This window comes from Anomaloglossus baeobatrachus, chromosome 1, assembly GCF_048569485.1.
Source record: "Anomaloglossus baeobatrachus isolate aAnoBae1 chromosome 1, aAnoBae1.hap1, whole genome shotgun sequence".
Classification (NCBI taxonomy): Eukaryota; Metazoa; Chordata; class Amphibia; order Anura; family Aromobatidae; genus Anomaloglossus; species Anomaloglossus baeobatrachus.
Window position 1 is genome coordinate 708139861 of NC_134353.1, and position 15647 is coordinate 708155507.

A 15647-nucleotide genomic window follows, 5' to 3' on the forward strand; every position below is an offset into this window, starting at 1 on the left:
GTGGGCGGGGAAAGCAGGGAATAGGAGATTGTTTAATGAGCGGCCGGCTTTTTCAAAATAGTAAAAGCCGCCGCAGCAGTGTGAATGCCGTGCAGCGCCGGGGATCGGGGATCGGTGAGTATATGAGAGAGGGGGGGACACTTCAGTCACTCGGGGGATTAGTGGTCACCGGTGAATCCTTCACAGGTGACCGCTAATCAGTACTCGACACAGACAGAGCCGCGGTATGAGGATGAAGTCGGGTGAAGTTCACCCGAGTTCATTCTCATCGCGCAACTCTGTCTGCTGTCAGCCGACATTTAAAAACGACATTGTGCATCACACACACGGACATTCCACACGGACATTCCACGTACACATACACGTTAATTCCACACGCACACACGGACGTTCTGCACACAAACACGGCTAGCATACGCAATTCACACAGGTGCCACACGGACCATAAAAACGGACACAAAAACGGGACACGGACCCGAATAACGGCCCGTAACACACGTGCGTGTTTTTCACGGACGTGTGAAGGGGGCCTTAGACAAAGTAAAGATTCCTAGGAACATTCACACATTTTTAGCTCTAGCTCTCCGGACTCTGTTTAGCGAGTGGCTAAGGCTAGTTTCACACGTCCGGCTTTTCGCCGGTTTGCCAGATTTGGCGCACTCCCGTACAGTGTATACAGTACAATGGCAGCGCGACAAGCGCCGGTCACATGCTGTCATGTGACCGGAGCATGTGACCCGAAAGTTGCGGCGCTGCCATTGTACTGTATCACACTGTACTGGAGTGCGCCAAATCTGGCAAACCGACGAAAAGCCGGATGTGTAAAACCGGCCTTAAACTGAACACTCCGTGAATGGGAGCGATAATATAGTATATGTATACCCTTTTTCACTTGTAAAGCGCCATGGAATTAATGGCGCTATAATAATAATAATAAATAATAATAATCTCAAATGAAACAACTATTGGGACTAGAACTGATAGAAGCGGAAAGGAGCAAAGAAAAATCAGCAGGAAAAGTTTTCCCGCTGTGGGAAAGAGTTCATTGGATTTCATTACAGCCTTCAGGAAATCCTGAAAATAATTAGCCCTTCCCGTCATGCAAAATGGTATTGCCTGGAAGACCTGGGAGGGACACTGGAGGTCTTAGGACCATCATTAGACACTTAAGGCCCTGTCACACACAGAGATAAATCTGCGGCAGATCTGTGGTTGCAGTGAAATTGTGGGCAATCAGTGCCAGGTTTGTGGCTGTGTACAAATGGAACAATATGTCCATGATTTCACTGCAACCACAGATCTGCCAAAGATTTATCTCTGTGTGTGACGGGGCCTTTAGTGTATATCGTATGGAAGATGGTAGCCGACACCATAGTAGGAACCTAATTGTGGAAAGGTTGACGCTCACATTCCCATTCCCATTCTTTGTTTGTGATACTACTTTTTCTTTTTTCTTTCTTTGCAAGGTTTACAGATGCATTGACAAACAAATCAATCTCATGTATGCTGATGTTTACTATTTGACCATGTAATTGCTTTATTTTCTGTTAGGTTTAAAAATTTGAATGTAAAAGGTGTTTAAAAAAAAAAAGTCAAACCATTTGGTGTGAATGTATCCAGTCCACTGTGAAGCGAGTAAATGTAAGGGCTCATGCGCACGTAACTGCAAAATATTCTGCAACGATTTGACAGCACATGTGCGCGTAAAATCGCTGCAGAAACACTGCATAATGGATGCAGTTTTTTAAAAAAAAAAAAAAAAAAGCCAATTTCATACGCTCGGGATGCTGCCCCCACCGTAGAGAGTGGGAGCAGCATCCAGAATGCAGAAATAATTGACATGCTGCTTTTATGAACGCACGGATTTGGGTCAAAATTTTAGCACCCAAATCGCTGCGTTCATAAAAGCAATGTGCGCACGTCTCATGCACAATCTACATAGACTGTGCAGGGGACGCAGGACGCATGCATTTACACTGCAGTGCACTACGCAGTGTAAATGCATGCAATTACGCAACGTGCGCATGAGCCCTAAGTCTGAAATTCGGGTGCAAAATTTGCAGCATTTTAGTGGAACATGTGGAAATTTAAAAAAAGGTTAAAGGCAAAAAATGTAGAGTTTTGATTTTGTGCAAAAGTAATGTACAATGTGCGACATTTTAAAGAACTTGGTGCAAACAAACAAAACAAAAAACAATGAATACCACAATATAAAAAAATAAAAGTGACAAAGCAAAATGGAAATGAAGAATCAGGCTCTTTGCGTCTGTTCCACAACCTCCCACAGGATGGCGGGTTCCCATTAGTTTGACCACCCCTGATCACAAGGTGCGGACAAGATGTATCGTCCTTTTGTGTGATTGTAGTATCCCCGACCCAACTGCACAACACTTTCCTAACACTGTGGCTACAGATTCTTGGTGTCGCTGATACATCGTAGTACCATGCAAGTGAATGGGGTCACATTGTGACGGGTAAGAATGGCAACTTGCTTGTAGCGGTTGAAGTACCCTCAAAGTCTCAATGTGACCCCGTTCAGTTGCACTGCGCTGGGATGTGGCAGCGCAGATACCACTCTTTGCCCACACGGCTTGTGTAGTGGCCACGGTCGCTGCGTAGCCCCAGCCCAAAGCCATACTCATGATCAGTTTTCTGCTTACGTTTCGGGCAGCTGAAACCCTACGCACCCTTCACACGCGGCCATATAAATGCAAAATGTGTTAGCAAGAGACTTTACCAAAGTGGGAGCCATGACACCACCAGGCTACTTCACAATGTATGGCAAATGGGGAAATTATCACTATATGCCCATTGTATACCTCTAATTTTTGGACATAATGGCACTTAGTGGTCCCAGATCAAAAAGAGAGTCAGGTAAGGAGCAAAGAGGGTCTTGGTGGGACTATTCCTTCACAAAAAGGTGGGATGTGGTGACATCTCATCCCACATCCTGCAGGGGGAGACATTGCCTGCAGACCCCCGCTCTCATTCTGTGCTCCCATGGTAACATCCCCACCCCTATGTGAGCCTATCTTTGAGCCTGCGCAGCCGGCTTGTCAGTGCGCCTGCGCGGGTGAAGCCTCAGTCATACCGTGTGTCCCGGGCGCCGCCGACGGAGTCTCCTTAGGACACGGTTTGAGCTGTGCTCGGAGCCCGAGGCCGGACCGGCAGCCATGGCGCAGATCTTGCCTATTCGCTTCCAGGAGCACTTTCAGGTAAGCTGCCATAGTATGGGAATGAGGAGGGTCGGAATGGGGAGAGCCGGGCTTGTGCAGCTGCAGTAATGGTGAATAGCGGATTTCTGGGGAATGCTGGTGAGGCGTGCTGGAGGGGAACGGACAGGACCACGACCCTGTGTGGGAAATGAATCAGCAGATGTCCTTGGGGCTGTGCATTACCGAGGAGGGAATGGGCAGTGAGGGGTTAACTGATGCCTCATTTTGGGGGAGGGCTTAGTGCCCCCTTATGTGTGGTACTATAGGCTTCATGTATGGAGCTGCTCAGGGCCTGGCATTATGGCTGATCTGCCATTAATCCTTCTCATATCATGCTGATCCCTTCATGCAGTCTGCAGTTATGTAATGCAGCCCCCTGATATTTGGGTCTCCCCCAGATTTTGCCCTATGTGTAAGCTGCGGCTGATGCAGATGTGCAGATCTCCCCCACCTCCTCTTAGGGGTATTGATTTCCAGCAGTGAGGAGGAGGAGGGGTGCCCTGTGCAGGGGCGTCCCCTCCCCACCATCCCTGGGTACCAGCGGAGGCAGCATACACTAACATTTTGGATGGATCCTCTCGGCCCATGACACAGATGTCATCTGGCTGTATGGAGGGTCCACAAGACGCCGTACTCATCCATCAGACGCCTTCACTGCTTCCCACTGGGATTGGTGGCAGAAAGCGCAATCATCCTTGTACAGTGTGTCTCTGTAGTCATTGCAGTGTGCTGAGCAATATCATTCCAGTCCTGACGGTGACTGATCAGCGGACACTGGCAATGAAGAGGTTAATCTAAAAATTAAAAGAATGCTAAAATGAATAGAGAGCAGGAAGTGAGACCCCCTCCAGCCTCCCCCATAATGGAGGGTCTGGAAGTGTCAGGACACCCCTCCTCTTTAACTGTTTGTTGGCGGTAAAGAAATTGGAAGACCCCCAAAGGCTGCCACCCTACTAGAGATGGGCCGTGCCCACATTTGTGCCCGCTTGTCTTGCATAAAGCGTTCTGACAGTCCAGATGACAGTCTCCTGCTGTTCCAGGGTAATTGTGAGCAACTTACCCAAGGTCAGGAGGAAATGGCAGACTTCTGTCGGAATCTCTGCTGTGTTAATGCCTGGCTAACTGCAAAGCTGCGGAGGGCTGAGTCATTTTATTGGTTTGTAGTCCTGCTGATCGGACGTGCACCAAATGCACAAGGTGGATATCAGAGGATCTGTTAGAAAATAAAATGGAGAGCAGATTGCCATCTTCCCCCATAACATAATTGGGGACCAAGAAAGCCTGAGAACCTCATTCCTTATTTGTTGTCAATATTCACACAAATCAGGAGGTTTCGATACATTGCTGATGTAGGACGTGTCCAAAGGCGCACGTTTCTGACCAGTAGACTACTTCCAAACTGACAATCGGAAAATTGTGGTAAAAATTGCACCTGAAATGATTTAGAAATAAATCCTAAAAATTCAGGAAGCAGAAATATTGGCGAGATTTCAGCAAAGCAGGACGCCATCAATCATGTAACCTAGCGGTGAAGGTCACCTTTCTGTAAGGATCGCCTCCCTGGTATCCTGCACTGCGTGGGTAGCCAATGTGGCAATCTCCGATAACAGGGCACACTCCAAAATATATCTAATGTTGTGTAGATACAGTTCCTTTACCGTATCCGACATAAGTCACTCACCCGGAGACTTGCACTACCTCCCGGCTGATTCGGTCACTAGTATCGATGGAGACTTCTGAGGCTAAGTTCACATGAGCGCTTAAAGAGGCATCAGAAAACCGGCTGACTTTCCATTTGTCATCCTCATGGAATGAGTGTCTATTCATCAGCCGTAAATAAAATATACACAACCAAATTCAATTTCCAATGTTAAAAATTTCAGTGCCTTTAAAAATAAGATGCTTTGTGGTTGATCCTTAGACATCTGATTTTAACTATTTACCTTCTTGTAAATTTGTGTAGGTGAGTCTCATGAAATGCCGAAGAAAGTAGTGCATACTGTATTTTTTACTTATTTATTTAACGTAGACATATGGTCTGGGAAAAAAAGTCATCTGAGCAGGCCTACTGAATTACATCTGTCAGTTTTGGGGGGTTTTTTGGTCCAAAAATATGGTCTTGTGAACCTAAACTACAATTCAGGACTTAGGGCTCCGTTCATGAAAGCTTTTACACCAGAATTTTGGCGTAAAAAGCTTTAAAAAGTTGCATAATTTTGGCACAACTTGCGGCAGCACTAAAATGATATGACTAAGGCTGCTTTCACACCTCCGGTTTTAGCAGAGCCAGCCAATCCGGCTCTAAAACCTATGCAACGGATGCGGCGACAAAACTGCAACCTTTGCATAAAGCTTGCAGCCTACTGAGCATGCGCAGTGGAAAAAAACGCATGCGGCGGCCGGATGCGGTTTTTGCCGCAGGACGCCGAATGCGGCATCCATAGGCATGCATTTCAAATTGCACTGCATCGGCCGGATGCGGCGCGATGCGGTTTTTTTTTGCCAGACAAAAAAACGTGCCAGGCAATGCTCCATCCGGCCGCCGCATCGGCTAAATCTGCCGCATGCAGCAAAAACCAGACGGCATGCAAGCCCATGCGGCACAATACGGCACTAATATAAGTCTATGCAAAAAAAAGGTTGCGTTTTTTCTGCAAAGCGCCGGATTGTGCCGCACAGGAGAAACCGATGTGTGAAAGCAGCCTTATTTTTGCTCAGCTCCGACAATGTAGACACTGTGTCTGCCTCATGTCAAAGTCGTTGTACACTACACCATAAATCATACTTCAGCAAGGGCTGAGGTAGGATTAGGGTCATAGCGCAAACAAAGGTGCACGGCTCTCATCCGGTGCTCCTGATTCATGAAGAGGTGTATGCAGGAGTGTCTGACTTCAGGGCGCCTCCTGATCAAGACTGGTGTGAGGAAAGCCAGCCTTGATAGATCAGGCCCTTAGTGTTCAAACACAGCCAGGTAAGTAGTGCGACTAGTAGTGTAGGCTCCTAATTCTTGATGCCTTGTTATTGGTGTTGTTTTGTTTTTGCCTTTGTCAGGACTCAGGACACAAAATAGGCCAGAATGGACACTTGAATAGTATAAATGGTTTCTATAGTTAACCTTTCCCATCTCTTCCTATAGGACCTCTTCAAATAAGGCAGTATTAATAAGGCTCTGTCATGAATGTAGCCAAGTTGTGCGATAAAATGCTATAAACTCTGACGGAAACCAGACAGACCCCATTATAGTCAATGGAGTCTGTCTGATGCCACTGGTAAGGGGTCTGGCATGTCTGTTTCATGTTTCTGACTCCTATTTTGGAACAAAATATTTGGAAATAATCCCAATGTTTAACAGAGCCTAATCAAATTCCACCATCAAAGTAAGCTTGCACAACAAGTACCGGTAAGGCTAAGTTCACACATCCTGTGTTTTCAATCCGTCAGGTCCGTCAGCAACGGATCAGTCATTTTCAAGATGTCAACTGATGCAACTGATGTGTTTTTCACAGGATTCCTTTCACAGGAATCCTGTGAAAAAACGGATCAGTTGCGTCCGTTACATCCGCTGTGCGTCCGTTTTTTGACGGACCAGTCATGATCCGTCTGTGTTTGGGACAGCCCAGTGGGCGTGCCAAGCATGCTGGGCATGCTCAGTAGAGCATGACGGAATCCTGCGCTGGATTCCGTTGTAAGACGGATTACGACGGAATCCAGCACCATAGACATGCATTACAAGCTTGACGGATGGCGACGGATTCCTGCGCGGCGCGTTAATTTTGACGGCCCGAAAAACGTTACATTCTGCGTTGCTCCCCGCTCGGCGGTCAGTCAAAAACGACGGACCGCGACGCAGCGGATGCAACGCAGGGTCATCAGTCGCAATCCGTCGCTAATAGAAGTCTATGGGGAAATACAGGATTCCTGCAAAATATTTTGCAGGTTACCGTAATTCCCCAAGGCGACGGATTGTGACTGATGCAAAACACAGGATGTGTGAACTTAGCCTAATCGTTCTAGGTTTAGCAAATAATTTCTGCTTTTTAATGTCTGTTGATACTTTTGACACTTCCTGAAAGAAATTAATTTTAGGATGGTCCATACATGTAACATACAGTGGGGAAAAGAAGTATTTGATACTCTGACTGTTTTGCAAGTTTCCCACCTACAAAGAATGGAGAGGTCTATACGGTAATTTTTCTTAGGTGCACTTCACCTGTGACAGACAGAATCCCTCTAAAAAATCCAGAAAATGACATTGTATGAGTTTTAAATAATTAATTTACATTTTATTGCAGAAAATAAGTATTTGATAAATAGAAAAACAACTAAATATTTGGTACAGAAACCTTTGTTTGCAATTAGAGGTCAGATGTTTCCTGTAAGTCTTGACCAAGTTTGCACACACTAGAGCAGCGATTATGGCCCACTCCTCCATGCAGATCTTCTCCAGGACTTTCATGTTTCGAGGCTGTCTATGGGCAACATTGAGTTTCAGCTCCCTCTGAAGATTTTATATTGGGTTCAGGTCTGGAGACTGGCTAGGCCACTCCACTCCAGGACCTTGAAATGCTTCTTGCGTAGCCACTCCTTAGTTGCTCTGGCTGTGTGTTTCAGGTCATTGCCATGCTGCAAGACCCAGCCATGACCCATCTTCAATGCGCTTACTGAGGGAAGAAGTTTGTTTGCCAAAATCTTGCGCTACATGACCCCACCCATCCTCCCTTCAATAGGGTGCAGTTATAATGTCTCCTTTTCACAAAGGCACTCCCAATGTATGATGTTTCTACCCGTATGCTTCATGGTTGGGACAGTGTGCTTGGGGTTTTACTCATCCTTCTTATTCCTCCAAACATGACGAGTGGAGTTGATACCAAAAAGTTCTATTTTGGTCTCATCTGACCACATGACCTTCTCCCATGCCTCCTCTAGATCTTCCAGATAGTCATTGGCAAACTACGAACAGGCCTGGATATGTGCTGGCCAGAGCAGCGGGACCTTGCGTGGGCTGTAGGATTTTAATCCATGACGGTGTAGTGTGTTATTAATGGTGATCTTTGAGACATTGGTCGCAGCTCTCTTCCATCCTTAACCAAGTCCTCCTGTGTAGTACTGAGCTTATTCCTGACCTTTATCAGAATCCTTTTTACCCCATGATGTGTGATCTTGCAAGATTAAGGCCTAAGCCACACAGCATGAAAATTGGATCGAGTGTGATAAAACATCACATTCCACTCGGACCAATATTAGCCTATGTGTCAGCAGCCATGAGTGATAATTTTCTCGGCCCCAATCGGCCCGAGAAAACAATCGCAGCATGCTGCGATTGTAATGTGAGACTCTTTCTCTTGCACCCATGCAAGTATATGGAGCGAGAGAACAATCACACTGCACTCGCGGTATACCGATGTACCGTGAGTGCAGTGCGAGAATGGCAATAGCCACCTACAGAGGAGAGAGGAAGATAAATCCCTCCCTCCCCTCCGTGCCAGCCCGCCCCTCCTCAGCACTGGCCTGCCCCTCCTGAGTGCCGGCCCGTCCCCCACAGCTGATGTCCGATCGCATGATCGGACCTCAGTCGCAGTGACACTCGCATGACACTCAGCTCCTGCTGTTCTGCCAGCGCTAGCAGAGTGTATGCGAGGATCGCATTAGTCCCCGTGTGGCCCCGGCCTATTTCTTCCATTTTCTAATACTTGCACCAACAGTTGTTGCCTTCTCATCAAGCTGCTTGCTATATTTTCCTGTAACCCATCCCAGCCCTCTGCAGGTGTACAATTTTGTCCCCCCTGGTGTCCTTAGGCAGCTCTTTGGTCTTGGCCATGGTATAGAGGTTGAAGTGTGATTGGGTGTGTGGAGAGGTATCTTTTCAGAGAGGTAACGCATTCATACAGGTGCAATTAACACAGGTAATGAGTGCAGCGTAGGAGGGCTTCTTAAATAAAAAAATAACAGGTCTGTGAGAGCCAGTATTCTTGATGTTTGTTTGGTGGTCAAATACTTTTTTTCATGCAATAAAATGGAAATTAGTTATTTAAAATTATACAGTGTGATTTATTTTTTTTCAGTTTTTTTTTCTGTTTTATTTTTGTCTGTCACAGTTAAAGGGAACCTGTCAGCAGAAATTTCGCCCAAAACCTAAAAGATTCCACCTCTGCAGCTCCTGGGCTGCATTCTGGAAAGGTGCCTATTATTATTGTGCCCCATGTGAGACCAAAATAAAGACTTTATAAAGTGGTACCTTTTTGTATTCAGATACTGTAAATGTGACACGGGGGCGGGCTTTCTGGCGTCCGTTATTCTGCCTCATGGTCCTGTATGCCGCCCCCCCCATCGCTCCTTTCTATAGCTGATGCACCGCCCACTGCTCCAGCCATCCCCGCGCATGCCCAGTGCCAGTCTCACGAGACTGAGCAGTGTGACTGCTGGTGACGTGTGCGCAGGCAAGTGATTATGGGCGGGGCTGTGATTGTTATACGCAAGTACCCGCCCATAATCTCGTGAGCGCGCAAACCTCACCAGCGGTCACACTGTGCTCAGTGTAGATGCTAGACTGTATGGGCTGCTTCCAGGGATGTCGTCCCTTTTGTCACGTGATAGGGGCGTGTTCAAAATACTATCACGTGACAAAATGGACGTCATCCCTGGAAGCAGCCCATACAGTCTAGCATCTACACTGAGCACAGTGTGACCGCTGGTGAGGTTTGCGCGCTCACGAGATTATGGGCGGGTACTTGCTGATAACAATCACAGCCCCGCCTATAATCACTTGCCTGCGCACACGTCACCAGCGGTCACACTGCTCAGTCCTGTGAGACTGGCACTGGGCATGCGCGGGGATGGCTGGAGCAGTGGGCGGTGCATCAGCAATGGAAAGGAGCGATGGGAGGTGGCATACAGGACCAGGAGGCAGAATAACGGACGCCAGAAAGCCCGCCCCCGTGTCACATTTACAGTATCTGAATACAAAAAGGTACCACTTTATAAAGTCTTTATTTTGGTCTCACATGGGGCACAATAATAACAGGGACCTTTCTAGAATGCAGCCCAGGAGCTGCAGAGGGGGAATCTTTTAGGTTTTGGGCGAAATTTCTGCTGACAGGTTCCCTTTAACATGTGCTTATGACAAAACAATTCAGACCTCTCCATTCTTTGTAAATGGGAAAACTTGCCTAATCTGCAGTGGTTCAAATACTTATTTTTTGATGTACTGTGTCCAAAAAAACCACACACTGCCCTCCCTTCCCCGGAAATGCTGTGTATATGGGTGGTTACATGTGGGTGGAGAGCCCAACTGGCCAATGATTCCACTTCAATTAGTCTTTACTCGAGTTGAGCCCTTTCAAGTGTCTGACCTGCTCTGCTCGAATAACATTTTAGTACTCACCCAAGACTAATCATGATACTAAAGGCTTTCTCCATAGGTAATGAATGGAGTGGATGTCAAGCATATGCACCTCTGTTCCATTAAAGACTGGAGTCTCCAGAGATCTGTTCTTGGGACCTATCTCCAGCAATCAGTTAGTTATCCCCTTTTCTATGGATAGGGGATAACTTTCATTTGTGGGAATACTGACCGCCATGCACATTGGCTCTAGTTTATTCCAATCTGCAATCGGCGAGATTGGCCAACAGTCTGATGTGTATGACGACCTCCCGACTCTCCCCCTACAGATGATGTCATAGGAGAGAAGGATCCGGTCTGCTGGATTCCAGCTGGCAATTCTTTGGTTTTCCTGGCGATTAAACCACTGCTAGCCGAATGTTCCTTTGTATGGGGCAGTCTGAAGTGGTAACTGTTAGTTCCCCTAACTAGTTGGCATTGTATCCATGATCTCACATCTCGGCTAATGGAAATTTTGCCCATGATCGGGCTCATTTCAGCCACGTCAGTGTGCCTCGGGGTGTACGCTTCCTGGCTTCATTAAGCACACTGTGCGTGACCGGAAGATCAGAAGACGTCTCATGTACTGTACATGTCTTCTTAACTTCCGGTCATACGCAGTGTGCCAAGTGAAGCTGGGAAGCGTACGCCCGGCTTTAAAGGCGCTGAGCGGTTTGTGCCATCTACATTAGCAAAGCTGCTGAGCTTATTGATTAGCCCTGTTAACTTTAATATGGCTTGTAAAAATCTCTGGACTAGCTACAGAAACCACCTAGTTACATTAATTGTTTGTACTAAATATTCCATGTTTTAAATAAATCTTTTAAAAATGCCATCACTGGATTGTTACCACCTCCAAATGCCACTGCTCCACTGAGGAACCGCTTTCACGTATGAGGAAGAAATGTCAATGCTTGAATGAGGCCTAATTCTAAGGATTCCATTAGGGGAAAAAAAGCTTGTTTACAATTGGAAGCCCACCAAGGTTCAGTACGAGCCTACAGCACGTTATGGCTACAGTATTATGGATTTCATGGTCCTGTCCAGAGATCTGTAGTTTTCTGAGGTATTTCTAGGCTAATATGTATCTTTAAAGGGAACCTGTCAGGTGCAATATGCACACAGTACCACGAGCAGTTCTGGGTGCATATTGCTAATCCCTGCCTAAAGCTGGGGTCACAATAAACGACGTCGCTGTTACGTCACCATTTTCTGTGACGTAGCAGCGACCTTGTAAGTCGCTGTTATGATCGCTGCTTAGCTGTCAAACAGCAGCCGAAGCAGCGATCATAACGACAGTGCTGCAACATGTGCAGAGAGCAGGGAGCCGCGCACACTGCTTAGCGCTGGCTCCTTGCTCTCCTAGCTACAGTACACATCGGGTTAATTACACGATGTGTACTGCAGCTACATGTGTACAGAGCAGGAGCCGGCACTGGCAGCGAGAGCGGCGGAGGCTGGTAACTAAGGTAAATATTGGGTAACCACCTTGGTTACCCGATGTTTACCCTGGTTACAGCTTTCCGCAGCTGCCAGACGCCGGCTCCTGCTCCCTGCTCGCTTCATTTCGTCGCTCTCTCGCTGTCACACACAGCGATCTGTGTGTCACAGCGGGAGAGCGACGACCAAAAAATGAAGCTGGACATTCAGCAACGAGCAGCGACCTCACAGCAGGGGCCAGCTCGTTGCTGGATGTTACACACAGCGACAGCGACTGGACGTCGCTGCAACGTCACAGAAAATGCTGACGTAGCAGTGACGTCGTTGTCGCTGTGTGTGACACCACCTTAACTGTCCCTGCATACATTAGCATAGATGGAGATCTTTACAAAAAGTGTTTCTAAAGATCTTTTATCTCATGCTAATGAGCACTGGAGCTAGTTCCAAGGGTGTTATATCCCCCAACTAGTCCGCCCTCTTGGCATGTTAGTATGCCCACCGGGGTGTACTAACATGCTATTCAACACAGCGTCACCAGTGTTCACTGTGATCGTGTTTCTGAATGCCGGGCACATCCGGTCATGCGCAGTATGAAGCCGGGTTTTTCTTGGCTTCAGAGTGATCTACTGCGCATGACCGGAAGTGCGGGGCATTCAGATCAGCGTTTACAGCGGACAGGGGTACATGCGGCACCGCTCGTGACGCTGCATTGAATAGCATGTTAGTACGCCGCTGTAGGTGTGCTAACATGCTAAGAGGAGGGACCAGACTGGGGATATAACGCCCTTGGGACTAGTCCCCGCACTCACTAGCATAAGATAAAAGATCTTTAGAAACACTTTTTCTAAAGATCTCTTTATCTATGCTAGTGTATACAGGGACAGTTAGGCAGGGAATAGCAGCAATATGCACCCAGAACTGTCCGTGGTTCTGTGTGCGTATTGCGCCTGACAGGTTCCCTTTTAATATATGCTCACTGTAAATGGAAACAATTTTTTTTTTCATATTATACAATTAAAGCATTTTTTTTTTTCAGCACTGAGATGGCACTTTAAATGTAAGCCTCCTATATTATACTTACCCTCCAATGGCTTGATCAATTTTTAGCGCCGCTCCGGTCCCGCAGTGTCATCTTGTGCCCATGACTTTCAACTGACTGGAAGTCAGATGTTACGACACAAACTCAATGCAAGTCTGAGATCCAGAACAAGGCTCTCATAGAGTTGAATTGATCTGTGACCTCCAGAGCGCTCCATGAAACACTGGATCAGCCGGCAGGTTACAAATAGTTGTAGACTGACCGGAGTGAAATAGAAGACAGCGGCAGGTGAGTATGACAGGGGGGCAGAGGATTTGCATAAAAGCACCACTCCACCTCTGGAATAAAAAACACTACGCTGGAGTGGTGCTTTAAATTATCAGTTGATTTAGACTATATTTTGTTTTCTATGTTATTCTAAATAGGTTTTCATGAAAATTACTTGTACAGGTACTGTATGTTGAGAAGTTTTACCCTAGGGTACTTCAGGGAGTGTAGTGGAGTTGTTGTCCCCTGATCCAGCACAGAATGGTTATCTATTGATTACATCATTGTCTTTGTGTTTCAAAAGATATCTTTTCACCAAAGCCTTACTTGAATTTTTTTTTTTAACTGTGTATGTATTAAAATCAAAGCCGCCATTCTGTGTTTCAAGTTTGGAAGTTTTCTCCTATTTACGAGTTAGGGGATAACTTCCCGACGCCTGGGGGTCCAACAGCTGGGACTACCCCGGATCACGAGAACCAGGGCTCTGAAGAACCCACTTTGAATAGAATGATGGTCGATCATGCGCCCTACTGTGTAATTCATATTTTTATATTCATATTCATATTTTATAGTCATATTCATATTTTTATACCACTGGAGATAATCAAACAATGCACTTGACTGGTCTTGAGAACTCCCTTAAAGAGGTACTCCTAGAAGATAAATTCTTCTACTGTCCCTGCCCTCATAGACTAAAAATGTGAGATGCAGAGTGCTGTTCCATATCCTCACTCGCTGTAATTCAGTGTGATGCTGGAGCTGTTGCTTGCTGTTCCCCCTCCCTTCTGGGAAGTAATATCACACAAAAGGTAATGTGGGTTGCTCCATGCTGTTAGGAACAGCCCGCCCCTGATAATTACTGCTTCCCTGCAGTCCGAGATCAGGGGGTTTGGTCACGCTCTCTGCTGTTGCACAGAACAGAGGCAGATATTATCAGGGGTCAGGCTGTTACTAACAGCATGGAGCAGACCACATTCCCTTGATGTGTGATGTAAGTTCCCAGGAGGCAGGGGGAGCAGCTCCAGTGTCACTCTGAATTAGGCCAGGGCCACACGGGGATCTACTGTGATCCACGCATGACACTCTGCTCACGCTGGCAGCACAGCAGGAGCCGAGAGTCATGCGAGTGTCACTGCTACTGAGGTCCGATCATGCGATCGGACCTCAGCTGCGAGGGACGGGCTGGCGCTGAGGAGGGGAGGGAGGGATTTATCTCCCTCTCTCCTCTGTTGCCGGCTATTGCCATTATCGCCCTGCACTTGCAGTGCATCGGTGTACTGCGAGTGCAGTGCAATCTTTCTTTCACCCCATAGACTTGAATGGGTGCGAAAGAAACAAGACTCGCATTACAATCGCAGCATGCTGCGATTGTTTCTCAGTCCGATTAGGGTTGACAAAATAATCAATCATGGGTGCTGGGACACAGGCTAATATTGTTCTGAGTGGAATGTGATAAAAGATCGCATTCCACTTGTTCCGATTTTCATGCCGTGTGGCTTAGGCCTTACAGGTAGTGTGAGGATATGAAACAGCATTGTTCATCTCCTCTTTATTGGGCAGGGACAGTAGAAGACATTTTGGCAGCACCAAAAATTTCAGGATGCCACAAAATGCACAAGTGGCCAGTGTAGAAAAGTGAACAATGTGAAAAAAATACCTTTTTTTTTTTTATATATTTTTTTTTTCCATTTACAGTTAGGTCCAGAAATATTTGGACAGTGACACAATTTTCGCGAGTTGGGCTCTGCATGCCACCACATTGGATTTGAAATGAAATCTCTGCAACAGAATTCAAGTGCAGATTGTAACGTTTAATTTGAAGGTTTGAACAAAAATATCTGATAGAAATTGTAGGAATTGTACACATTTCTTTACAAACACTCCACATTTTAGGAGGTCAAAAGTAATTGGACAAATAAACCAAACCCCAAAAAAAATTTTCAGTTTCAATATTTTGTTGCGAATCCTTTTGGAGGCAATCACTGCCTTAAGTCTGGAACCCATGGACATCACCAAACGCTGGGTTTCCTCCTTCTTAATGCTTTGCCAGGCCTTTACAGCCGCAGCCTTCATGTCTTGCTTGTTTGTGGGTCTTTCCGTCTTAAGGCTCTGTGCGCACTGGGAAGTGGAATTTTCTTGAGAAAATTCCGCATGCCCTCAAAGATTACCGCACCCGCGGTAAAAAACCGCGGGAAACCGCACCCGAAAACCGCATGCGGTTTGCTGCGGTTTTACCGCGGTATTATTCGCGGTATTGCCGCGGTTTTGCCGCGTGCGGGTTGGGATGTGCTTTATTGCATTCAATGCA

General features: G+C 46.6%; 1 protein-coding gene across 1 annotated transcript in view; it reads left to right on the forward strand.

Annotated features, from left to right (window-relative positions):
* Nucleotides 1-3053: 3053 nt before the first annotated feature.
* The window catches only part of LOC142249600 (clathrin heavy chain 1-like), a 154110-nt gene continuing 141516 nt past the window's right edge, over nt 3054-15647 (forward strand). The window contains exon 1 of the mRNA XM_075321317.1: nt 3054-3215. Within this exon, the coding sequence (XP_075177432.1) occupies nt 3174-3215 (42 nt within the window). The 5' untranslated portion in view covers nt 3054-3173. The remainder of the gene's footprint in view (nt 3216-15647) is intronic.